At 36.7% G+C, this 27,850-nt stretch overlaps 1 protein-coding gene across 1 annotated transcript in view; it reads right to left on the bottom strand.

Moving 5' to 3' along the window:
• The window catches only part of LOC150086741 (plexin-B-like), a 238,715-nt gene that overhangs the window by 108,976 nt on the left and 101,889 nt on the right, over positions 1–27,850 (bottom strand). The window contains exons 11-13 of the mRNA XM_090372734.1: positions 19,012–19,104; positions 8,713–8,794; positions 6,584–6,756 (exon numbers count right to left, since the gene is read on the bottom strand). Coding sequence (XP_090228860.1) covers positions 6,584–6,756; positions 8,713–8,794; positions 19,012–19,104 — 348 coding nt within the window. The remainder of the gene's footprint in view (positions 1–6,583; positions 6,757–8,712; positions 8,795–19,011; positions 19,105–27,850) is intronic.

Below are 27,850 nucleotides of genomic sequence, written 5' to 3'. Positions count from 1 at the left end.
TTGTAGAATATTCCAAATTTTTATTAAGTTCTCATCCGACACACTGTGCCGACTTCTTTTCGTACTGTTTGTGTCGGTTGCTAAATGATGTTTCCGAAGCAGCCATGAAACGACATATTTTGCTGGATCAAAGTGGGTCAGCAGTGAGCCTACAATTTTAAGAAACAGTAGTGAAGAAATTGTTTTTGTCATCAACAAAGCTCTGGTTGGGCTGACGATCAGATTCATTTGTGAAAATTCTCGTTCACATTCATTTTATGAAATTGGTATTGTACTCAGAGCATTCATCAAATGCTTCAATTTTTCCGAAACTGTCTTTTCAATTAGGTATTCCTGAAATCCATGAATTTTATCTCTTTCATTTAACTGTAAACAATGATTGACAATTTTCTAACTTAATTTTCACCAAATGCCAACATTTTATGTTTAGAAGGTTTAATACTTTCGTTGTCCTCATTTTCCTTCTCCCATCATCGATACTGTCACTAGTTCTTTGAACTAGTTAAATTTGAATTTTTTGAAACTGGACGAAATGTTGGTGTCATTCGGATATTCAGGTATTGTGACCATGTAAACAGATATAAAGAAAATTTATGGAAAACTGTGGATAACACACTTCCGCGAAATAACAGATGATTATTTGTCGGGTAAAAGAAAATAACTCTCTCCTAATTCTCGAACGGGGCGCTTATAGTTAATTCACAGCGTTTTCCAGCCTACGGCCCACCCAGAAAGTGAACTAAAACAGCATTTTAAATTTTGTTAACTATCCAAAAAAAAAAAAAATTCTCATTTAATGTTTTGTTCAGTAAATGTAATTGTGCATTGTACTTAATAAAATTTTTGAATATTTTCAATTTCACTTTTACTGTTTTACATGTAACGAGATATGGAAAATGTAACACACTAATTTTTCTCGAATCACTCAGTGCGGCCGGCGAAATAAATCTTAACTTTGAATTTTTTTGAATATGGCCCCTGTACTGGAAAAGGTTGGACACCACTGCAGTAGAAGGTTGACCACAGCTCATTGTCAGCATCGGGAATACCCCTTGATCTGCTCACTGTTGACCAGCGCGACTTCTCCATATGTGGGACAGGTGGTCAGATAGGTTTTACGAGTACCACAAAGTTGTAGAATAGTAATCCCATTAGCTCTCTTAATTTGTGCAGCAGCACTAATTGCCTAAAGTCCAGAAATGCGAACTGTGCATACTGAGTTAAGTCTGTCCTAATCCATTCACTATATGAAAATTTTCTTCGCTCAACGGAAATTATTTTAAATGTACCTTCCAAGGGGAATTCAAAATAATTTGTTATAAAAGGAGTGTGTTAAACAGATGTCCAACTAAGTAGTTTAGAATTCTAAAAATGGTTATAAAATTTTATATAGAAAATATCTTAACAATAGACAATGAAAAATGCAAATTTAGTTAAATAACTTTAAGCTTATTTGAATAGTAGGTAAATGTGAAAAAAATTTACGGAATATTACAAATTTCAAAGTGTACTGCATCCAAATGTCACACGTCACTGTTAATAAAGGTGCCGGTATGCCATACCATTGTTTGCCATCCCAAAAAAAAAAAAGCATTGCATTTAGGAAAATGGATGAATTTGGAAAATTGTCTGAAAAACAAAAAAATGAGCACTTTCTTGTATTACACAGTCTCTATAATGGTTTATAAACTGAAACAGACTTAAGAAAGATAATTATTAAGTCTGTTATTTCATTACATGAGAAATGTCTTTACACTAACAATCTGAACTGGAATCTGATTATGTATATACTGTACACATGGTTGATTTTTACTACCTTATTTATTGGTATAATTTAATTAGCCTTTTACTGTTTTAATTCTATGTAAATCAATAAAAAATATTCAATGATGTGATGATTATATTCTCCTTAGTAATAGTAATGGCATGATAATGCAAGGAAACAAGGTGAGACGGCATCAGCAAGAAAACATATCCACCCACCCATCCATCCATCACCTCTAATAATTTGTGTAATCCTTTAAATTTATTCACACCAGGATTAGACAAATCATTAGAGGGGATGGATGGATGATGTGGGTAGTTTTTTTTGGCTGATCCTGTATAAGCTTGCTTCCTTGCACCATCTGTCGCTACTAATACTAAGGTGATATATTCATCACATCATGAATATAAATTTTTTTGACTAACAGAATGAAAAAAAAAAAAAAAGTAAAAGACATTAAAATATTAGATGGATGAACAGGGTGGTAGGCCACCCCCTAACTATCTCCAGATCGATCCTACAGGCAAATCTGGGCACCACTCCCTGGAGACATATCATCATGACAAAAAATGTCCTCACGCTTGCATGGCTTATAACAAGGTGAATTGATGCTCCATCGTATCCCCATTAATCTCTGGCCAGAGAAGGGCAAGAGGGAAGCAACCAGACTCCTGTCTCCCCCTGCATCTTATGCTGTCAAGCATTGATTCCCTGAGGAACATGTTTCCAGCCAATTGTCTTCGGATCTTCAATAAATTTAGGATCCACCCTGATAGGTTCTGTGAAGACAAGCTCTACAGGAAGGAAATCCTCAAGAACTGCTACCAGATAATGAATCTATGATACTCACCTGCTCCTGGACATGACAGACTTGTTTTTTTTTTTTTTTAAACTTGCCTATTTGTATATGACAAAGACTTTTTGTCTTCATGCAATCATATATTTTGTTTGTTTGTTTGTTGTTTGTTTGTTATTTGATTTTTAGGAGCATTAGCAACTAAGGCCATATTGCTCCGGGATATGCGGTGGTCATTTCATGACCTTTCCGCATCCTTCGTATTTGGTGGTGACGGGCTCGAATCCCGGTCTAATCAAGAAGCGTGTGCTACACAATGCTGCTCCTTCCCACCTGGCTACGGAGGCGCCCCATATATTTTGTATATTTAATCCTGTAACGGTCTCGGGTCGAGCACGCATGTACTCTTGTTTATTGTACATGCATTTCTCGCATCTTAGTCTGTAAATATTCACACCCTTCTGGCACAGAGCCATCCCGGGGTGACCCAGGGTTTCTTGGGAAATAAACTGATTTTAATAATGATAATAATAATAATAATATCAAGAAATAATGAAATTAAAAAAAAACATATAAACAGTATATACATAAACAAATTCAAGTTCTGTTAGTGTAAAGAATTTCTAATCTATTTAATTTACTATATGAATTATGAGGAGAGGGTCATCTACACTCAGGTTCCTTTTTTTGCAAAAATGGAGCTATTTATTACAGAAATTTTCTTTTCATTTTTATGGTTACTTAACCAAATTGCTAGTGTGTAAAGTATAACAATGCAATTGTATATTTTTTTTAAATTCTATTAAAAAATTTTATATATGCTCTAATTTCTGGAAACCACAAGGATTCAATTTAAGCAAAAATAATACAATGTCTAATTTTTTTTACATTTCACAAAATAAATAACTTCTAAATTTTTCTACTTGAACAAGCATTAGATAATGGTTCTGCAAGCATTGGATAAAGGAATTAGAAAATGTGAATTGGAATATCATCAGTTTGGCTGAAACAAGAAGAAGAAATGAATCACTTATAAGTTTATCAAGTGGAAATCTGCTGTACACCAATGGAAACAGTGAAAGGAGTGAAGGTGGAGTTGGGTTTCTGGTCCATAAAGATTTTAAAAACAACATTTTGGAATTCAAAAGTACACCACCAAGGGTGTCAAGACTAATACTCAAGATTTCTAAGAGGTACAAGCTAAAGGTTATAATGATTTATGCACCAACATCGAGCCATGATGATGAAGAGGTTGAAGAAATGTACACTCAAATTGAGAGTCTTCTAGATGAGCAGAAAACCCACTACACTATTATTATGGGGGATTTCAATGCTAAGGTTGGAAAAAGGCAAAACAGCGCAGAAAGAGGAACTATAGGAAATTTTGGAATTGGTGAAAGAAATAAAAGAGGTGAAAAACTTGTGAAATTTGCAGAATCTCAAGGACTGTCAGTAATGAACACTTTTTTTCAAGAAAAGGGTAAACAGAAAGTGGACATGGAAGAGTCCAAATGGATTAACAACTAATGAAATCGACTTCATCCTCACTAACAGAAGATATATTGTGAATGATGTTACCGTCCTGAATAAGGTAAATGTTGGAAGTGATCACAGAATGGTAAGACGTATACTTGATATAGATGTAGGAAAGGAAAGGAAAAAACTGACTCGAGTAAATAATACAAAGGTCTTTGAGATAACAGAGGAGGAGAAATAGCAGTATGTACTGGAACTTAAAAACAAGTTTGAGCTTCTGCAGACTGCTCAGGACCAAGATATCGACGAGGAATATTACAACTTTCTGAAAGTGATAAAGCCCAAGAAACCTATAGGTAAACAGAAATCCAAAGAAGAAAAAATTAGTCAAGAAACGCTTGTCATGATGAACCGAAGACGACAAATGAAGAGCAAGAAAAATACTGACAGGGAGAAAATTGAGTATACTGAGTTATGCAAAGCCATTAGAAAGAGACTCAGAGAGGATATAAGAAGATTTAACACAAGAAAAGTAGAACAAGCATTAAAGGAAAACAAAGGATTTAAATCAGCAGCCATGAGCAGTAATACAGAAAGACAAATGATACTGAAACTGAAGAATAGTGATGGTGTACTTATAAACAGCAGAGAAGGCATAATTCAAATAGCAGAAGACTACTATAGAGAATTATACAAGGAGCAAGGGAATGATGCCAGCAGTGGGGAAGATGGATTGCAAAGTAGCAACACATACGACATACCCGATATTCTTCCTGATGAGGTAGAACGTGCATTGAAGAATCAGAAAGCCCCGGGGGAAGATGAAGTTACTGAAGAGTTGTTAAAATTGGGAGGAAGAGACATAACACAAAAACTGGCAAGGCTCTTCACAAAGTGCATTAGAAAAGGTGTGACGCCTAAGCAGTGGAATAATGCAATCATAGTTTTGCTGCGTAAGAAAGGAGATAAATCAGAAATGGGAAATTATAGACCAATTAACTTGTTATCCCGCATCTACAAGTTGTTCACAAGGGTCATTACTAACAGATTAGAAAGAATACTTGATGAGAATCAACCGAAAGAGCAAGCTGGCTTTAGGACAGGATTCTCAACAATGGATCACCTTCACATAATATCACAGCTAAAGGAGAAAGCAAATGAATATAAAACACCATTATGCCTGGCATTTGTGGATTATGAAAAGGCATTTGACTCCATACAGCATAAGGCAATGTTTCGGGCACTAGAAAGACAAGGCATAGATACCCCACATATTATGATTTTGAAGAAAATGTATGTGTGTGCTACCTCCTTTATTAGACTAGACAAAGACAGTAGGAAATTTAAAATCGAGAAAGGAGTTTGGCAAGGAGACACAATATCTCCGAAGCTGTTTACTGCTGCCCTTGAGGAAGCTTTCAGAAGATTACACAGGTCGCAGAAAGGAATCAATGTGAACGGAGAGTACCTAAACCATTTACGATTTGCAGATGACATTGTGGTCATAAGCCACGATCCCAAAGAATTAGAGGAAAATCTTAATCAGTTATGCACAGTTAGTAAGGATTTGGGACTAAAAATGAATATGGCTAAAACAAAAGTAATAATGAACAAGTATGCCACAGAAAGGAAAATTATGATTGAAGGAGCAGTAATTGAAAAGGTGGAGTCATATACTTATCTGGGACAAGTTATTAGCTGTAATAACGATAAATGGCTGGAAGTTAAGAGAAGAATAAATTTTGGATGGATAGCATTCAGGAAATATAGTCACATACTGAAGAGCAATATATTAGTTTGTCTGAAAAGTAAAATAATGAACCAATGTATACTCCCCACCATGACTTATGGAAGTGAAACTTGGGCACTCACCAAAAGAATGGAAGAGAAGCTGAGAACTACACAGCGAAGAATGAAACAAATTATATTGGGAATCAGACTGTTAGATAAGAAGAGTAACCCATGGATTAGGCAGCAAACTCAAGTAAAGGACATTCTTATCAAAACTAAAGAACTAAAATGGTCTTGGGCAGGACACATAGCTCAGAGACATGATGACAGATGGACTAAGAAAATAACAGAATGGTACCCAAGAGGAGCTAGAAGAAAACCTGGAAGACAAAGGCAGAGATGGATAGATGAAATTCGTGAGTTTGTGGGTAGTAAATGGATGGCCAGTGCTCAAAACAGAAGGAACTGGAAAGTTGCTGGAGAGGCCTTCATCCTGCATTGGATTGAAAATGGCTGATGATGATGATGGATAATGGTTCTACATATCTCACAGAATAACGTGAGATAACTTTCTGTTACTGTATCCTTAACTGAAAAAACACACACACACACAACAATAAAAAAATCTAATTCAGAATTCACCTTGTTGCCATCTCAAATAAAATAAAAATGAGCACATGTCAATAATTCAAATGAACACATAATAAAAAAGAAAGAGACATAATTACAATTAAGATAAAACTAAAAATTAAGAATGAAAAAAGGCCCATTTTCTTCTCATTAATTGCTATTATATCAAACTGCAAAGTACTTACCCAATCTATACGAGGAGGTGGGCAACTTATTGCCATAGGATCTAAACAAGAATCTTTATAAGTACAAACACCTCCACACCACGCACACTGAAACTTTCTGTTTCTTGTAAGACAAAGGGAACAATCTGCTCTTCCACCATGGCTTCCAAGTAGTGGACACTTGTAAACAGTAACTAAGAAGTTATATTAATAAATTGATTTATATCAAAACAATCCAAGTTACAAACATAAATATATGTTTAACTTCAAATATGTATTTTAGGTCAATAAGAAATTAAAGACAAGATAAACATAGCTAATCATTTCCTTATGATAAGAAATGTAAATTTAAGAGTGAAAATGCAAGTTTGCCCATATATAGGAACATATGCCAAAAATACTTCACAAAGAGAGAATCTGATTAAAGGGCTTTACTACAGAGTAACCAAACCATAAGAATACCTTCTTCAAACACTAAAAATAACAAAAATATAAAATGGAAACTCCAAAAATTAATGACACAATGTCAATTTTTATTTATTTTTTATTTTTTTGGTAGTTGTTGGCGCATAGGCTTCTGTGGCCATAATGCACCTCCCAAGGTTTTTGCAGTACTTTGATCCAAGCCCGAGGCGGGAATCGAACCCGCGACCTTTGGGTTGCCAGGCAGGCACTTTACCCACCCGGCTAGCCCGGTCGGCTACACACTGTCAAAGGCAGCATCAGAAAGTCTACAAAGAAAAGTTAAATGAAAGAGGAAAAAAATAATGGAATAAGGAATTTGGAACTGAAATTATAATTAAAGACAAAAAAATAAACATAAAGACAGTGGATAAAAAGAAGTCAAAATAAAAAGCATATAGAAATAAAAAAAAGAAGCATGTTATTATATCACAGAAAAATAGCAGAAAGAACAGATCAATATTTAAAATTATTCTGAATAAAAATTTTAAATTATAAAAGAAATTATATTTGAATAATATTATACTTTTCTAGAGTTACACAGTTTAAATCAATTTCTCTGTTTTAACAATTAGAAATTTTAAGGGAAAAAATATCTTTTGAAGTCATAAAATAAAACTTCATTTTAGAAAATATTAATATGAATGAAAACTATTTACAGGTATGGTGAAACCCCTAAACTCCATTAGTCAGTTATCTGGCACCACCCATTTTCTGGCTACTTTTAGGAAAATGGATGAATTTGGAAAATTGTCTGAAAAACAGAAAATTTATTTCTATTTCTTTAAAAAAATAGAAATTTTCATCAGAGACGATTTTATGTGAGTTGGAGAATTACATCCCCGAGTTATAAAGTTTTTACTGTGCAGTCATACTGGATAATTTGCTAGAAGGTCACGGAATTGTCTACTACTATTCATGAAGGAAGATTACTTTTGGAATTTCTGGGTTTCATAATTCATTCATGAAGAATTAGGCTGATGTAATGCATTTGCTAAATGCTGATCAAATTTTTTACTGTGTTTGTAAGCAATATTGATACAGTAAATTTTGTTCATTTGTCTTTGTCCAAATGCTGCTTAAGAGAAAAGCAAGTAGTCAAAACAACTGTAATGGTTCAAAACACAAACTCAGCTTATCATCTGTTGTGGAAATGGCTGCACTTGTATAGAAATTAAACAGTCAAATTTCAGTAAAGCAACTGTGTGAAACTTTTGAAGTTGGTTCATCAACTGTGTACAATTTTGAAAGGGAAAACAATTTTATTTTTACTGCTGTACGTACACGCTTTTATGTGTATTGTATGTTGCATTTTTCTCAATGTAGAAGACACACTTGTACAGTAATGTATAAGTTGCAATATTTATTTATTTTTTTGATTGGGTGATGTAAGCATAATATGACCACCTGAAATCTGGAAAATTCTAAGACCCAACAGGACTCAGTCAAATATGAAGGTTACCATGTTTGGGAGGTTTCACATATATCATAATAACATATAATCTATACTACTCTAATTCCTGATTAGTCTATTTAAAAATTTTAAAGTTAATCCATAAATGAAATAGCATAGCAACATATTACTTTATGAAATAATATTACCATATTTAGTATTCATAAGTCACACAATTAAGCATAAAGAGTATGGTTAAAACACATTAACCTAAAAAAACTTTAAAAGTGCTTACCACTGGTTTTATCAATAAATGTGTCTTCATTTAACACTGTTAGAACTGCTTCAATTTTGCCAACTTCTGCTTGATAAGTATACTGCAAAAAGTAAACAAAACATAAATTATTTTGAACTGCCAACAAGAGAAAATAAAGAAACATAAAAAAGAGGAAATAAATATTTTTCATTTAATAAATCCTCAGTTCTTCATTCATGCTCATTAAGTTGCACCACTTGATTTTGTCTAATCCCTTAATTTGAGAAAATATATATATTCTTTTGGATTGCTTCCAGTTGATTCACTCTATGCAGGAGTAATTCATTCAACAATTTCCTGGAAAGCTCAGCAAAAAGAAATTGACACTTCAGAAAAGAATTCATCTTGAAGTTCCCCACCTTGTGAGCAACTTCAAAATGACTTTGGGATTTTTAGAACAGTAGCAAAAAACTCAAAAAACAATGAACCTGCACACTACCCAGAAAGGTCATCAACCTCTAATCTAGAGTGTTAATCTCCATGGTTTCTTGTCCTCTTTTTATTTTTATATATTTTTTTGGTTTCCTAGTCAAGAATTTCTAAGTATAAATACATATGACACGACATGATTACCACACAACCATAGCTATGGGTGAGTAAGTGATACTATATCTTTTCGCAGTACTTTTTCCTACTTCAGCACCCCCCTCCACTCTTCCCATACTACACTGGTGTGTAAAACTTAAGGACCAACACTATTTCCAAAGGTTATAATCACAAAATCTTTACTTAAGGTACTCTTTACTGATGAGAGTAGATTCAGTCTCAGCAGTGATTCTGGATGTCAGCTAATCTGGCGAGAGGTTGGCACATGGTATCACCTCGCAAACATCACTGAAGGGGATCGATATGGCAGTCGAGGTGTTCTCGTCTGGGGAGGCGTTATCTTGGATGGACATACACAATTCCAGATACTGGAAGGTGGTACTGTAACTGGTGCACACTACTGTACTGAGGTAATCCTTCTCCATGTGTGTCTGTTCCGGGGTGCCATTGGCCCCAAGTTCATGTTTATGGATGATAATGCCACACCCCATCGCACTGCAGCTGTGACATGCTTTTGGAAAGTGAGGACATTGTTTGTATGAATTGGTCTACCCGTTCCACCGCTCCAAATCCCATTGAACACATATGGGGTGCTCTGGGGAGATGCCTAGCGGCACATCCACACCCACCAGATAATGTTCACCAGCTGAAGGTGGTGCTGAAGGAATGGGCGATGTTACCACAAGAACTTATCAACAACATTGTTCTAAGTATGGACAGGTGGTGCAAAACCTGCATCGACATTAGGGGTGACCATATCTCCTACTGAGGACCACCTCTTCCCTTTGTTCCATTTTTGGCAGCGATGCATCTGTATCATGGTAGCCAGTGCTATGTTGCCATTTTTGAATAAAGTCCCTCTGTACTGTTTTGTTTCCATTGTTGTGTTGGTGTTGTTTCCTTCATCGTTTCTGTACCTCACGAGGTTCCTTTGGTATGCTTTTCCCATATCCACGCCACTCCTATGAGAAGCTACAGGTGAAAACCTAACTGGTCCTTAAATTTTGCACACCAGTGTAGCTGACTGGTCCTCTAATCTTTATATCAGACATGTCTTTTTGCTGCATGATTTGTGTTCGCATGCCAATCTACATGTTGTACAGGTGGAAAAACCCAGAATAACTCACAGGAAAAAAACACTGCTCTCTCTCTCTCTCACTCACTCACTGCCAATCTCAGCTCAGCTTTAAGCCTTTACAAAATTGTTAAAGAGTGTGAACTCATCAACAGAAGAGGAATTTAACTAATAAATTAGTGAACTCATCAACAAAAGAGGCACAACATCAACAGGAGAGGAATTTAAAGCAAACACTGAATGGTTTAACTGTTTCATCAAATGCTATTGGTTACACAATATCAGGGTGCAAGGAGATGCAGATTGCTAATGCAGATGTTTCATGGGTGAAGCATTCACTGCAAAGCTAATGAAGGTCATTGGGGGGAGTTCTTCAAAGCAAGTTTTCAATGCTGATGATCTGGAAGAAGAATGCCTTCCATTAATGGGCCTTGAATGGGTTGAGTATGCTGAATTCTGATGGTTATTTGGTTATTTGGTTTTTTTTTTTTTTTTAGGAGCATTAGCAACTAAGGCCATATTGCTCCGGGATATGCGGTGGTCATTCCTTGACCTTTCCGCATACTCCATATTTGGTGGTGACGGGCTCGAACCCCGGTCTAATCAAGAAGCATGTGCTACGCACTGCTGCTCCTTCCCACCTGGCTACGGAGGTGCCTGAATTCTGATGGGATCCTTCCACTTGTTCAGATTAAGAACCTAAGGGGGCATAAATTCAAATTAAGAAAGGACAGATGTAGAATAGATGTGCGGAAATTTGCCTTTAGCCAGCGGGTGGTTAATTGCTGGAACAAACTTCCATCTGTCGTGGAAGTTGATAGGTTGAATAAATTTAAGGAGGAACTGGACAGGCATTTGGAGGGAATGGTGTGATTTTTTTTTTTTTTTTGGCTGATGCTGCATAAGCTCATACATTTGCTTTCTTGCATCACATGCCACTACTACTACTACTAATCAGTCAAGAAGAGAAATCTATGGCTGGATACAAAATTGCAAGGATAGATTGAATCTCCTGATAGGAGACAATGCAGCAAAAGACTTCAAAGTTAAATCTCTGCCCACCTATCAGCTGAGAGGTTGCCATTTTGGCTGCTGAACATAGTGGACAAGTGTTTCTAGTGCTCTGATTTATCACCAATATCTTTAGATATAGTGAAGTTAAAACTGCACGATACATCTCCACAGATTCCTTATCATTCAAGCTGTGTAATGATAAGAAGTTTATGAACTTTATTGGGCTTCATCACTTGTTTTGAGCATTTTCTATCTGGCATATCTGTCTGTGGGATTGGACACACACACACACACACACACACACACACACACACACACACACACACACACACACACACACACACACACACACACACACACACACACAGGACACTAGAGTGCAGCCAAACATATTCCTAAGTTTCCACATTCAAACCTTGCTCCAGTCAAGAAGCAAGATATGAATGTGGATCTCCCCTCCCAAACATGACCTTGACCTTGGACCATGCAGCCATCCTAACTATTTTCTGTGCTTCTAACATTGTTTATGGTGACTTTTACTATGTGCTCTCCCTTTAATTATTTGTGTTGTGTACATAGAAAGTAAATCTCACAAACCATTGCCCTCAGTGGAAAACCAACCACACCATCGTTCTTCCCCTTCTGCATTCCCCAATAATAACCCAAACCTTCACCATACTATTGCTAGGCAAGAAATCATACATGTTTTTCATGCCATATCTCATTCTACTCGTCTCTGACAGCTTTATCAAACTGTGACAGTGTCTGTCTTGTTTATCCAAAATCCCAAATTTACTGGATTTTGCCTATAACCTGATCCTGACAAACTGTAATGAAAGATATCTGGGTCTGAGATGGACTCAGCTGATTCTGAACTCATTGAGGCCATTAACAGGGTCAACCAAGCCTCTCTATTGGTATACCCCAGAACTTTGGGGCATGCTGCTAAGCATATGTGTGCCCAACCTTCACATGCTGGCACTGATTTCCCACACCCATCTCCCAACTGTCACAGAGAAATTTTGTGTTGATGATGACACTGATGAGGAAAGCAATAATGTTCCACCATGTCCAGTCAATAAGAAAAAAGGCCAGGAAAACCATTGGTCAAACAGAAATTGAATCCCGAACAGAAAGTGTAACTAGTGAATGCCTAATGCAAGTCAACATGGACTCTCCTACTCTTGACAGCTTAGAGCAGAACTCCCAAAGAGAACAAAATCCCTTGGATATCATAGTCACACAGAGAATTAAGCTGGAGGATGTGCTTTGCCTCAAATCCAACAAAGTCACAGCTACTGTAAGAGCCCAGATAATACACATCTGGATGACCATAGAGAAGGTTTTTTGGACCTCCATATCAGAAATGAGAGGATGTCAGCTATACTGGAGGTATAGGCTTCTGCTACTGAGCAGGAGAAACAAATGCTACAGGGTTCCTACTCATATACCCAGGCACTGAGGAGTAATATTCAAACTGACCTGGAGACACGCAGCAAGCAAAAATACCAGCGACAAAACCCACACATAATCTGGTAATCATTAAATCCACAGAAGACTCGACCCAGACATCAAGCAAAGCCATCAAGGAGACAATTATTAAACACATCAAGAATAACATGAAAATGCTCAAAGTGAATTATATCAGAAAGACCAGGAACACTGGCATCGTTATTTAGATGGCCACAAAGAGAGTGCGCAGCCCCTTCTAAATAACACAGTGACCACTGAGTTTGGCTTCAAAGTTGAAACACCCAGATTTACAGGTCCATCGATTATTATCTTTGATGTTCCCAAAGAGGTGGCAAAGGATAAGCTCACTGAAGAGGTGTATAACTGCAACCTCAATGAATTATTCTCCAAAGATGACACTCTTAGGGGATTTCATCCAAAATTTTTCACATCCTCAACCTCAAAACTCAGTGCTAACTGGTAGTGGAGTTCCACCAGAGATCTGGAAGACAATTTCCACCATGCCAAGAATCTATATTGAAGTGGTAAAAATGCTCTTCACCATCCACCCTGACTGCCTCTTGGCCCTCTACAACAAATGATTCGACCACACAACTTTTCATACCATCTAGAAGACCGCATCCCTGAAACTTATCTTGAAGGGACTAGACAAGCCACTGACAGAACAAACTCCTATCAGCCCATAGCACTCTTACTTGTATTCAGGGTACTATGAACATCTACTTTACGAAAGAACACACCAACATACATCGCTAAAACCCTGCGGTCAAATCGACAATATGGCTTAATAAAGGTGCAGGGCATCCTCTGCAGAGGATGCCCTGCACACTCTTACAACTGTCCCCACTGCTATTGACCGGAAGTACTTGTTAGCAATCTCCACTGATTTGCTGGGGCATTCAATGCCATTTGGTGGCCAAGTGTCCTGAGGCATCTTCAGCAGGCTGGCATTCCTTCCAATCTTTATCACTGCCTCCAAGATTACTTTCCAAATCGCCGAGTCATTGTGCGAACCAAATATGATGAAATATCATATCACGTCTCCAGAGGCTGCCCACAAGGGTCCATCTTAGCCTCTCTGTTTTGGATAGTTGTGCTAGATGAATTGGCATACTTGCAATATACCGGGCGTATCAATGCACCTGATGTCATTCTTGAAAATCTACATTTAGTATATTGTGTCACTTATACATATATTGAGAAAACACACTCTTCTCCCTCTTGGTGCTGGATTATTCAAGCAAAAGAAATATAGTTTTTTTTAATAGATTTTCATTTTGAACTACTTAAAGAAGGTTATGTTAGCTTATGCCACCAATTTGGGATGGATTCGAGTGGAAAACGGTGTGTCCATAATCTTGTATACAATAGATTACGAAAAACGTTTTATGCATGAATCCGTTAGTCTTGGTGTTTAAAACAGCAGCAAGTGGGGGATAAACACCCTAACTAAAACTAACCATAAAGAACTAGGCGTGTCAATCACTACTACTCACAACGATCTGTTGGAAGGGATACCAGGTTGTAAAGACTTACGTTTTCTTTTCTTTTTTTATTTTTTCACAATTTTACTTTTACTAGCATAATACAATGGGAGCCTCCATAGCCAGTTGGGCAGGAGCAGTAGTGTGTAGCACAAGTTTCTTGATTAGACCAGGGTTCGAGCCCATGACCACCAAATACGGAGGATGCAGAAGGTCAGGAAATGACCACTGCATATCCCCAGCCCAGATAAAGGGTGAGGGTTGGCATCAGGAAGGGCATATGGCCGTAAAAATTGCATGCCAAAACAATAAAAATGCTGACCCCATATATAATGGGAAAAGGCGAGGAAAAAAAACACTAGCATAATACAACGATTTTTTTAAAAATTTGATAATGTTATGTTACCAAGCATAACACAATGGTTTCCCCCCATATGCCATTATATTAAATCAAACTGTGATTCACTGCGGAAGTGTTTTCTCAATTTATGTATAAGTGACACAATACACTAAACCTAGATTTGTAAGAATGACGTCAGGCGCATTGATATACCCTGTATAATGCAAGTATGCTGATGAATTAAATCTGTAAGTAGAGCACTCCACCATCCTAGTATATGCCAATGATGTCATCATGCTAACTGAAGCACAACTAGAAGCCAGATCTACATCTGCCTTAACCCAAATCCAGACATGGTTGCATCTTCATAAATTGCAAATTTCACCGGAGAAAATGCAAGCCCTTCTAATTAAAGGAACCCTGAGCCCCAGAAGATCACCAACTGTATGCCTTGATAACCAACTCATTAAACTGGTAAAGAAGCTCAAGTTTCTTGGCATTATCGTTGATGACAAGCTTACATTTTATTCTCACCTTGCACTTAGCTGGAAAGATAAGAAAATATATCTCCTTAATTGCTGGGGTTTCCAAATGTGATTGGAGCTTAAGTGCTGTACCCACCTCATTCAAATTTTGCAAGATGACTGTGACCTGGCCAACATCTATAAGGCTATCTTCATTCCGGCAGTATGCTATGGTGCTGACATTTGGTTTCACGGGGAAGCTTGATTTCATCCAGCGGCACATTCTACTTGCCAACACCTCAGATTGCTGCACTGTCAGCACATTTGCCCTTTAAGTACTGACTGGGGCCATACCACTCCACCTCAAAGCCATTGCCAGGTGGTTTTGTTACTGCTTCAGGAAAACCAACAGTACTCAACTTCACACTGGACCCAACTAATAATTATAAACAAAAAAAGAAAGAAAAGAATGTATACCCACCTCATTCAAATTTTGCAAGATGACTGGAACACCATCCCTAAAGGGTTGGTTACAAAGAGATTCCTGAAGTCACTATCACCTTTCTGCAGCTACCCCCTTGGATTTCACCAGGTCTTTATGCCACTTATCTTCTGACTGGACATGTCTCATTAACCCAGAAGCTTGCTGACTTGGGCCTCACCGACAGTCCATCCTGTGTTTGTGGTGTTCCCCAGAGGACTGGGAAAATGTGCTCTACCACTGTGACAATTACCATTCCTTTCAGAAGCATCATGCTGGCAAGCCTCCACAACCTTCCGCCCTTCCATGTGGAGATTAAAATTTTTTTATCGTAGACAAGCAGCACTACAAAGAACTCTCCACATTCATACAGGCAGCCTTCACACACAGGTCTCTTCTCTCTAGAAACTGAAACATTCAAAAAAAAAAAAAAACTGCAACTACAACACACCACCTCAAGGGTCTCACCACAAGCTAACCCACTGCCACAAAATCACCTTACCAATGGACTTACTGCCACCTTCCTGGTAAACTGGAAATGAGAGCTGTGCAGGCATCCTCCTCCGGATGGAGAATCTCTCAACCTGTCAAGGTTTCCTTGCACCTGTATAACCTGGGTTGGTTAGGTGCAGCTGGCATCTGGCTTGCCAGATGTGGGATGCCAATCTGGCACTCACCTTCGCAGATGTTTTAAACTTGAGGGACATATAAAAATATTGGGCAGCTGCCTACATTACCATGTAGATTGTGCACAATGTGAAGAAATGGGCTGCATGCAGCCTGTATGTGGGTTGAACACCAACCCTGCACTAAATAAACACTCTAAATAACTCTCTCACAACACTATATAAAAAGCACTGCTCCAATGGAGGAAGTATTGTTATTTATTAAAAGGTATGCTATTCAAAGGTATATAAAGAGTACAGTGCAGTTTTATCCTCCACACTGTAAGATTGACTGCACTCAGTTGCAAATTTAAACTAAGAGGCTATGCCCTATTTGTACAATAATATTTCACAGTTCCCATAACGTGAGGCCTTTACCTTAAATTTGTTGGCATAATAATTGTATTAAAGCATACATACTTTTAATAAAAATTCATTATAAGTACAGTAGAACATCAGTTATCTGGAATAATTTGAAAGGCTGATCTTTCTTCTTTTTTTTTTATTAACGGTAGTACAGTAAGCTTGGGTTATAGTGGTCACTTTTGCAAATTGAATTTTGATTATAATAAGCAAAAGATCGAGTTTACTATCTGTTTATAACAGATTGTGAAAACAACAAGCACAATAAACTGAAAACTCCAAATTGTTTTTATTGTTTTATGGTTGTGACCTCTAGAATTCTATGTGACCTTCAGAAATGAGCTTTTGAAAAATATCACGGAGACCACTGGGTTTTCTCAGAAACCATGAGTGAATTTCAGATTAGTTTAGCTCCAGATTCGGTAAGAATAATATCAGCCCGAAACTGTGCAATTTATTATTTTTCTCAATTTTTAACAGTAAAATGTGAATGAAAAGAAAATGCATAGTTTTAACATTACAACGAAAAACAGAAATTATTAATAGAATTAGAAAAGGTGAAAATTTAGGAAATCTCTCCAAAGAATTTAATGTGGAGATTTCAACAATTTACGACATCAAGAAAAATTCCAATGCTATAACAAAATTTGTGTAGATTACTGATAGTGAAGGAGGACCTAGCAGGAAAAAGGCAATGTTGAAATCTGAAAATGCTGCTTTAGAGAGTGCACTTTATTTGTGGTTTCTTCAGAAGTAAAGTTTAGGTGAACCAGTGTCTGGCCCAATATTGGGTTAAAAAGAATTGGGTTTTAATCAAAAATTAATAGGTAATGAAGATTTTAAGGCAAGCACAGGTTGGCTGAAAAATTTTAAACTGAGACACAGTATACGTGAACTAGATATTCAAGGTGAGAAACTTTCTGCAGATGAATCAACAGCAGAGTCCTTGTAAGTTTGCATCAGTTATAGCAAACTAAGAGAAAGAAAACTTTTATAATGTTGATGAGACAGGCTTATTATGGAAATCAATACCAAGAGAAACCCTAGCCACTAAAAGAGAAATGCCTGCACCAAGTTTTAAGATGAGAAAAGAGCGAGTTACAGTTGCTATGTGTGCAAATTCCACTGGGACGCACAAATTGTCCGTGCTTGTTATCAGTAAGTCGAAAAAACCAAGAGCATTTAAAAACCCTAGCCACTAAAAGAGAAATGCCTGCACTAAGTTTTAAGATGAAAAAGTTGCTAAGTGTTCAAATGTCACTGGGATGCACAGATTGTCCGTGCTTGTTATCGTAAGTTGAAAAAACCTAGAGCATTTAAAAATCTTTCTAATTTTCTTGTTTTGTATAAAAATCATAAAAATGCCTGGATGGATATTTCTCTTTTCTGAGATTGGTTTATAATTTTTTTTGTTTAATTAATCTTATTTAATTTAATTGTAAGGTAAGATTAAATTTATTTAAATTTATTTTTATTAGATTAAATTTATTTAATCTAAATTTAATCTTACCGGAAACAATTATCTGGAAAATTTTCCTGTTCGATTATCCGGAATATTTGGCTATCTGGAAGAGGTCTGACATCAATTATTCCAGATAACTGACACTCTACTGTAACCCTAAATTGAAATAATTTCCTCACAGAAAATAACGTAACATCTGGATTACATTGTGGGTCTGCCAAACTATTTTTCATATTATTGTTTTATAAGTATACTAAATTCAAAGTGCACTTCAAAAAATGTTCCAACGAATACAATTTACATATATGAAAAAATAACATATCTCAAACTTATTTAACTCGAGATATAACAGTATAGCATTATTGAATAATCAGTATTTGACTGAGTAATAAAAAAAAAGAAAAAAATGTAAAAATATTAAGGTATAGCTGAGCTTATAATATTTGGAGAGTTTTAATCATCTCATACAGCTAGTTTAGTTATCAAAATTTTTAAAAATTAATAATTATAAAATAAATAAATAAATACAGCCATAAATAACAAATATAATTTTATTTTGCTATAAAATTAAAATTTAACAGCAAAATAAAATTAATGTCTGTGTTATAAAATTCTAATGTCAAGATGAAGCAAACACCCCGATTGTCCATTAACATTGTTATTAAAAGCATATGTATTCAATTAAGAACTAATGTAACTAATCTTACACATACAAAAACTTTTAAAAACAATCAATTTTGAATAAATAATCAGTAAAAGTAATAGAACTCATAAATTAAGTGCAATTTTAATAGGGATGTGGATGATAATGATTAACATGCAAGCAAGCAAGAATAGAAGCAGCTCAACAACTATTAAAATTTAAGTGAGAATTAATTCATTATTGATAAATATAAAATTGTAAGATATACCACTGTTTCTGAGCAGACTATTCTGTTGTTTTTCACACTAGCCAGAACACGTTCTTTTGCACCTTCTATTTCAATAACACACTGAAATTTATCCTGAAAAAAAAAAAAAATAAAAATTGGAACAACAATTGTTTAGGCAATAAACAGAACAATAAGTCACTTAAATTATAGTGAATCATCATTCAGTTAAAAAGCTATTATAATATGGCTTGCTATATCTTGGCTTCAAATATTAAATGAGCAATATCACATCTCCTATGAAAAATAAAATTAAGTTGTTCACTTTTTTCTGTATTACCATTTTACCAAGGTTATTTATGATGTTATGTGCATGTGCACAATTCCTTCCAAATTTATGTGTCACTTTAAATTTATCTAATGCTTTCTGTATTATAATGAGTTAAACATGGTATTTAATTTTAAATGCATATAGAAAAAACATGGATATATTGCTATTTATAAATGGGTAATGGATAAAAAGTTCCAGATGACTCCATAAGTTAAAATTGAACTTGCCAAATATTTGCCATTATCCCCTTCAAAGCAGTTCCCTTGAAAAGAAGATAGAAATGGAAGTATTTCTAGAACTCATTTATCGATAATGATTTCAGTGCCCTCGACATATGTTGTTTCGGATCTTCTGGACTTCCTCCAGAGATCCAAAACATATCAGTCAAGTTTTGATATTTCAGAATATAAAAAGTCAGATGAAGCTAAATCAGGGTTGTAGGGAGGATGTTCCATCAAATAGAGCCATTTTTCCATTAGAAATTGCCTTGCCAATTATGCAGTGTGAGAGCAAGTTATCAGAAAGGCAGTTTCTGGAAACACAGATCTTTCAGGTAGAACATCCTCCCTGCTTTCCCAATTTGGCTTCATCGGATTTATTTATATTCCCATTTAACAGCACTTCACCAAAAGGGGAATATTTTGGATCTTTGGAGGAAGATGAGGAGCACACAATGCTCCTTGTCTTCCTCCAAACAATCCAAACACTAAAATCAATATCAGTAAACAAGTTCCAAAAATGTTCTGATTGTGGCAGACGAGAATGTTTTCAAGTAGAACTGTCCAAGGGAAATACTTTGAAGGGAGCAAAAAGCAAATAATTGGCAAGTTCAATTTTAGCATACTTATAAAGTCATTTCTAGAACTTTCTAGCCATACCTCATAACATGAATAAATCAAATTTAGTCATACCACATAACATGAATAAATCAAATTTAGTCATACCACATAACATGAATAAATCAAATTTAAATTACAGAAATGTAAATTAATCAAAATTCAAATCTTCATTAAACATAATATTAATTAATTTAATTTTGATTAATTTGAGTTAATCAAAATCCAAATCTTCATTGAATGTAATGTTAATTAATTTAATTTTGATTAATTTGAGCATTATCAGTAGTATCCATAATCAGTATATTCTGTTCCTTATTTATAATCTCATATCTGGCCTATCCCATATTAGATATCATAGTCTGCGCTTTGTTGGTGATTTTCATATGCTTAATTCTTTCAATAATTATGAGGGTAGATGGAAACATAATGCACTTTAATTTATAACTCAGTGCTAGGTGACACAACAAGTTCCAAATAAGTTTCCACATAGAAAATTAGTTTGTTTCAAGAAGCCCTAAACAAACTATATAATCTTCAATTATTGTACACCATCAGGCATCTCTCATATTCTGGAGTTATACTTCGCAACTGGGATGTCATCAGTGCAACACCAGGGTACCTGCCCACCCACCCACCGATGAAGAGCCAATAAGCTCTGAAATGGTGCAGTCTGGGTGGTGGTATCCATCGAGAATAAGTAACAGTAATCTTCTCTATTAGAGAAGTGTTACTTATTTGAGGTAGTGCAATACCATGGCAACTCGTTGTGAAGGCATTCACAATATGAGATATACTTAAATGATGCCAATTATTATTATTATTGTTGCTCTTATATTATTTCTCCCTGACTGGGGGATTCCACTCAGTGACGGGTACTGTTACCAAGTACACAGGATGGTTGTAATGTCTGGTGTTACTGTTGGTCGAGGAAATCTCTGACTATCCTACAGGTGTTCTGGATTGCGACTTTCTGGAGTTCCTTGTAGGTGTTCTCTGGGAGACCTATTGCTGCTAGGCTGCTATGTAGAGTCTTTGGTACCATACCAGTGGTTGACATGATGATCGGGATGGTTGATACTTCTTGTATATGTCACATCCCCTTGACCTCATGTCTCAGGTTCATGTACTTCCTAATTTTTTCCTCATGGGTTTTCTGGATATTGCTAGTGTTGGGCACCACTATGTCAATCAGGTAGGTAGCCATTTCCATCTTGTCCACAAGGGTTATGTCCAGTCTGTTGTGCGGGATGGTCTTATCCATTATTATGGCGCAGTCCCAGTACAGCTTGTGGGTTCGGGTCTCTAGTATGGTACACTTTCTTTGGACAACTGGTATTTCCTCGTTAGCTTCTGATGTATTATCCTGGCTACCTGGTCATGTCTATGAGTGTACTCAGTCTGGGTGATCACCTTACACCCCACGGTGATGTGTTGGATCGATTCTGACGCCAGGTGGCATCATCGACATGTGTCATCTGACATTCCCTTTGTGATGTATTTTCTATAGTTTCTGGTGTTGATTACCTGGTCTTGGATGGCCTGCATTAATCCTTCAGTCTCGGGGAAGAGTGTCCCACTTGTGAGCCATGCATTGGAAGCAATGTTATCGATGTGATCTTGGTGGAGGTCATATTAATGTCTGCCGTGGAGTGTCTTCTTTGCCCATCTTTCTAACTTCGTTTCTTGTGCCGTATGGGTGGGGGTTCCTCGCTTAGGTTGAGTGGGGTATACCACTTATCTGTCTTCCTTATGGCCTGGTGGAGTGGTGCTATGTTGTTCTTGAAATAATCCTTCAGGTTAACTATCGCTGTTTTCTGTTGCTTTATCAAGTCAGGCCCCTTCCTCCCTCTTTCAGAGCTATTGTTAGTCTCTCCACTGCTGACTTCAGGTGGTGTTAGCAGCTCTTGGTCATCACTGTCCTTGTCTTTCGCATGATATCTTCTAGCTCGGTGTTAGTCCAATCTATGACTCCAAAGGAGTATGTTAGTACTGGAGCTGCATAGGTGTTTATGGCTTTAACTGTGTTCCCTCCGTTCAATTTTGTTTTCAGCAGGCTTTTGCATAAATATTGTAGTAAACATTATTATTATTATTATTATTAGCCAAATAATGCAAGGAAGCCTGAGGCTTTTGCTGCACCAGCCAATACTGAGAGAGAGAGAGAGAGAGAGAGAGAGAGAGAGAGAGAGAGAGAGAGAGAGAGAGAGAGAGAGAAAACAAGAGCCAAAAGTAGAAGGGAATCACCAAGAATGAGAAGAATGATGGTATCCTGCTCAGGACTCTGGGTGTTCCAAGCCCATACTGACCAGATGTGAGCCCCTGGGGTTAAATTTTGTAACTACTTAGTAGTTGGCTATGTATAAATATGATGCTATAGCACAAACCTATACATTAGTTTCCACATAACTAACAGTTTATAGTTAGTATGTGTAAGTAGTATCTCTGTGCTGTTATTTGTTTACACATTACGCTGTTTTAAATGGAAGCATCTTTGAACACATGGTTCAGTCAATGCCCTGTTATTGAGTTTCTGGATACTAAAAATGTTAGATAGACTGAATTTTATTAATATTAGCTAATATAGTGCAAGGAAGCAAGAGGCTTTTGCTGCAGTGGCCAAAAACAAAATAGATAAGAAAATACAAATTATGCACTTCTCTCTTCATGCAGGTAAATATCCAGTTGGCCTCTGAATTTCTTCAAGCTGTCAGCTTTAATTACCTGCAAAGGCAACTTGTTCTAGCAATCAACAGCTCACTGGCTAAAAGAAAACTTCTTACAATGTAGTCTAAATCTTTTTCCCTATAATTTGAATTTATGGTCCCTATTTCTGGAATTCTTGATAGTAAAAATTCCCTTCATTCATTTTACTAATTCCTCTCAAAGCCTTATAGACCTCAGTCAGATGCCTGGTAGCCAAGCTCTGCAGCCCACATAATCGAAGTCTTTCCTCGTACAGTCACCCTTTACCAATCTCACCATGTGAGTTGCCCTTCTTTGGATCCTTTCAAGCTCAATGTTTTTTTTTTTTTCCAGATGAGGTCTCTATACCTGGACATAGTATTCCAAACATGATCTTACAATTGCCTTTTTACAGTGGAATTATGATCCCCATTTTTCTACAGGATAATACTTAAAAAATCATCGATAGAATACCATGGGCTTTCCTGGCTGCCTGTTTACACTGCTCAGAAAACTTCATATCTTCCCACATCATAACTCCCATATCCTTCTTTTCCTCTACAGTTTTTAATTCAACCCCATCAAGGGTATAATTTATTTTGGGGTTGCTATTTCCCAAGTGCAAGACCTTGCAATTTGTTGCATTAAAATATAGATGACACTTTTCTGACCATTCTTGAAGCCCGTTCCAGTCATCTGAAGGAGCACTGCTTGGCACTGATCGTTAACAACTCTCGCAATCTTTACATCATCTGCAAATTTTGATATCACGTCTTTTATCCCTTCGCTGATGTTGTTTATGAAAATCAGAAACAATGGTGGTCCAAGAACTGACCCTTGGGGGGGACTACACTTCTGATGTTACACCAACTGAAGAATATCCACTGATCCCAACCCTCTGCTTTCTGTCCTGCAGCCACCATGTAATCCATCTTAGAATCTTTCCGGTAATCCCAACATGTTCCAGCTTATATATATAAAAAAGGCGCCTCCGTAGCCAGGTGGGAAGGAGCAGCAGTGCGTAGCACACGCTTCTTGATTAGCCCGGGGTTCGAGCCTGTCACCACCAAATACGGAGGATGCGGAAAGGTCAGGGAATGACCACCGCATATCCTGGAGCAATATGGCCTTAGTTGCTAATGCTCCTAAAAACAAACAAACAAACAAACAAGCTTATATAATAACCTCGCATGATGGACTGAGTCAATTTCTTTGCTAAAATCCAAATAAACTGTCAAAATTGTTCCCTACATCCAGCTCATGAGTAACTGTGTCAAAATAGCTTATTGAGTTAGTTAAACATGATTTTATCTTAACAAAACCACAGTGTGTGTCCTTCAGAATGCCATTTCTATCTAAATGACCCTGAATTGCACTCTTGACCACTGCCTCTAGGATTTTCCCCTACTATTTAAGTCAGATTAACCAGCCTGTAGTTTCCAACTTCACTCTTGGAACTGCCTTTATGTACTGGCAATATGCTGACACTTCTCCAATCCAAAGGAATATTTCCCAAGTTCTAATTTCCAAGATCAATACACTCCTTACATCAGATGCAAAGAAAAGAATCGTTAGATGAGCTTGGTTTGTCTACTAGACCAACCCTATAATATATACCATATACAAGTGACAAAATTGTGTCTCACACTGGAAATGCCTGCAGGCATTTCTGTCTGAGTCATTATGTCCTTGGACTTTGTAGTGTAAGTGGATCATGTAACAACCATTATATAGGAAAATTTGAACTTAAAAAAATTACAAAATTTAAATTGACATTATATTACAGAATTTAAATTAATAAAATATACTAAATTACTGAAATAAGATTTAAAAATTACAGAAATTAAATTTAAAGAAATTTTAAACAAAAAAGACACTTGATGTTAATCACCTTTCATTTAATTCCCTTATGAGCAGGCAGAAACATATTTCCATTTGGAAAAGGGACCACAATCAGTTCCATCTGGTACACTGAGACATTGGGAAAGCTCAAAAAACACAATCAAATAAATAAGGCCTGGAAATATAGCAATACTACTTCAACATGACAATACTGAAGCAATGCAGTCATGCAACATTGGCAAGAATTTCATTGCTGGGTTTAAAGTTGCTGCATATCCTCCCTATAGCCTATATTTGGCCACAAGCAACTTTTCTTTCTTCCCATAACTTAAAAGAACATTTCCAAAGCAACAGATATGAATCTTATCAAGGAGTTAAATCAGATGTAAAGAGATAGTTGGCCTCTCTCTTTCTCAGCTGAAAAAGTTTTACTTAAATAGCATATAAAAACTAATTGAGTGCAGGACAAAATGTATCAAGTTAAGTGGAGTGTATATAGAAAAATTAGACGTCAAATTAAAAAAACTGTGGTGGATGGCATCTATCCAGTTATATTAAAGGAGGTGGCAAAGGAAGTAAGCAAACCCTTAGCCATAATTATGAGAGCATCCTAGGACTCCGCAGCCGAGTGGGAAGGAGCGGGAGTGCAGTAGCACACACTCTTTGAGTAGACTGGAGTTCAAGCCCCTGAGTGCTGAATACGGTCGATTTTCCAACCCGCACTGGACCAGCGTGGCAGATTATGGTCCATTTCCCTCAGCATGAATTGTTGAGGAGGCTTCCATCCTGCAGTGGGTAGATAATGGCTGCACTTTACCTTTTTTTTACCTAGGACTCAGGGGAAGTCCCCAAGGACTGAAGATGTGCAAATGTATCTCCAATTCACAAAGGGGGATCAAAAAGATGACACGAATAATTACAGACCTGTTAGTTTGATTTCTGTTCCAGTGAAAATAATGGAGTCACTGGTTAAAGAAGCATTGCAGGATCCCCTACACAAGATAACAGTAATAATTCAGACACAGCATGGGGTTGTTAAGGGGAAGTCTTGTCTGACCAATTTTATTGGATAACTATGATGTGGTCACAAAGGAGCTGGATGTAAAAAATTATTTTGATATCATATACTTGGATTTCAGGAAAGCTTTTGATACTGCTGCACAAGAAAGACTACTGTACAAATTGAAGCAGTATGGCATTAAGTACAAGTTGCTACAATGGATAAAAGGATGGTTGAGTGGGAGAAGACAGTGAGTGATAATCAATGGACACAGCTCTTCATGGGCTAATGTTATTAGTGGTGTCCCCCAGGGTTCAGTGTTGGGCCGATTGTTGTTTTATATATTTATCAACGATATTGATGAAGCTATATCAAGCTTAATGTCAAAGTTTGCAGATGATACAAAGGTTGGCAGGGTTGTTAATAGCAATAATGATTATATGCTGCTGCAACAGGATCTGGAAAAGTTGGGCAGATGGGCTGAGAAGTGGCAACTGAAGTTGAACATTGACAAATGCAAAGTACTGCATATGGGTAGAAGTAACCCCAGAGAAACATACCAATTATATGGTACTACACTTAGGGTGGTAGAAAATGAAAAAGACCTGGGGTAATTGTGCAGTCAGATATGAAGTTTTCTGAGCAATGCCGACAGGCTGCCAGAGCAGGTCACGCTGTGTTGTCAATGATATACAGGAATTTTGCAAGCAGGGATAAGGAGGTGATTATTCCCTTGCATAAGGCAATGGTCAGGCCACACCTAAGTACTGTGTACAGGTCTGGAAGCCTCATCTTAGGAAGGATATAGAGTTGCTAGAAAAAGTACAGAAGAGAGCAACAAGACTGGTGAGGGGAACAAAGGGGTGCTCTTACAAAGAAAGGCTTAAGTTCTGCAAATTGCAGCATCTGGAGACTAGGCACCTGTGAGGCAATCTGATTGAGGTGTATAAAGCCTTGAATGGATTGAGCAGGCTCAATGCTGATAAGATTCTTCCCCTTGCTCAGATTACAAACCTGAGGAGATATAAACTGAAACTGAGGAAAGACAGTTGTAGAATAGATGTGCAGAAATTTGCCTTTAGCCAGCGGGTAGTTGATTGCTGGAACAGACTTCCATCTGTGTTGTGGAAGTTGATAGCTTAAATAAATTCAAGGCAGAACTAGAGAAGCATTTGGAATGAATGGATGGGTGAAATGGGAAGGGTTATTTTATTTATTTATATTTTTGGCTGATGCTGTATAAGCTGGCTTTCTCTCATCGTATGCCTCTACTAATGCTAATGCTAAAAAATACAACTTTTATAAAAAAAAAAAAAAACGAAAAAGAAAAAAAATATATTTTTAAAAATTTTAAATAAGATGCATTACTTTTCAGCCTACTCCTATATTTAGATATTTAGATATTTTTGAATAATTTCAGCTTGCATACATTAGCCATCATGGTCTGTTATCCAAAAAATAACATCAAACTTCCCTTCTTGGGTGGGGAATGTTGTTGTTGTTGTTTGGTTTCTAGGAGCATTAGCAACTAAGGCCATATTGCTCCGGGGATATGCGGTGGTCATTCCCTGACCTTTCCGCATCTTCCGTATTTGGTGGTCACGGGCTTGAACCCCAGTCTAAATACGGCATGACATTTCACTTTGTATCACTAAAATTATATAAGATTACTGTAAACGACAACAGTCCAACCACATGCCTTGGGATTTACTGAGTGAAAAATTTAAATGGGTCTAGCTGCCACTATTCATAAAATTTCATATTTATTTATTTATTTTCCTTTTCAGATTGAATGATCCCATCATGACATTTACAGGACACTGCTACCATCTTCTATAACTTATTTTAATAACTGTATGAAATTAGTTAAACAATATCTGATTTAAGCAGATCGTGTCAATTAGTGATGATCGAGAATCTTATTTATGTCACCCTGTATAAATTAATTAATAAGAAACTCTTGATTTCTTTTCATGTAGAGCTTGGATGTTTACATTACATAACTCATACACTTTATAGTCAAGATGTAATTTTTTTGTTTCTGTGTAACCCCACCCTTCCACTCTTGGACTAATATTTCATGTATTAAAAGGAAATGTCTTAAAGAAAACATTGGGGTATAGGAGGGTAAGCTAATAAAAATTAATATATAGATTAAATGGAAAAACAGACAGATAATGATCTAAA

Source organism: Mastigoproctus giganteus, chromosome 4, assembly GCF_048544385.1.
Source record: "Mastigoproctus giganteus isolate SK-2022 chromosome 4, ASM4854438v1, whole genome shotgun sequence".
NCBI lineage: Eukaryota > Metazoa > Arthropoda > Arachnida > Uropygi > Thelyphonidae > Mastigoproctus > Mastigoproctus giganteus.
The sequence above is the reverse complement of the archived record's forward strand: the minus strand, read 5'-3'. Positions and strand labels throughout refer to the sequence as shown.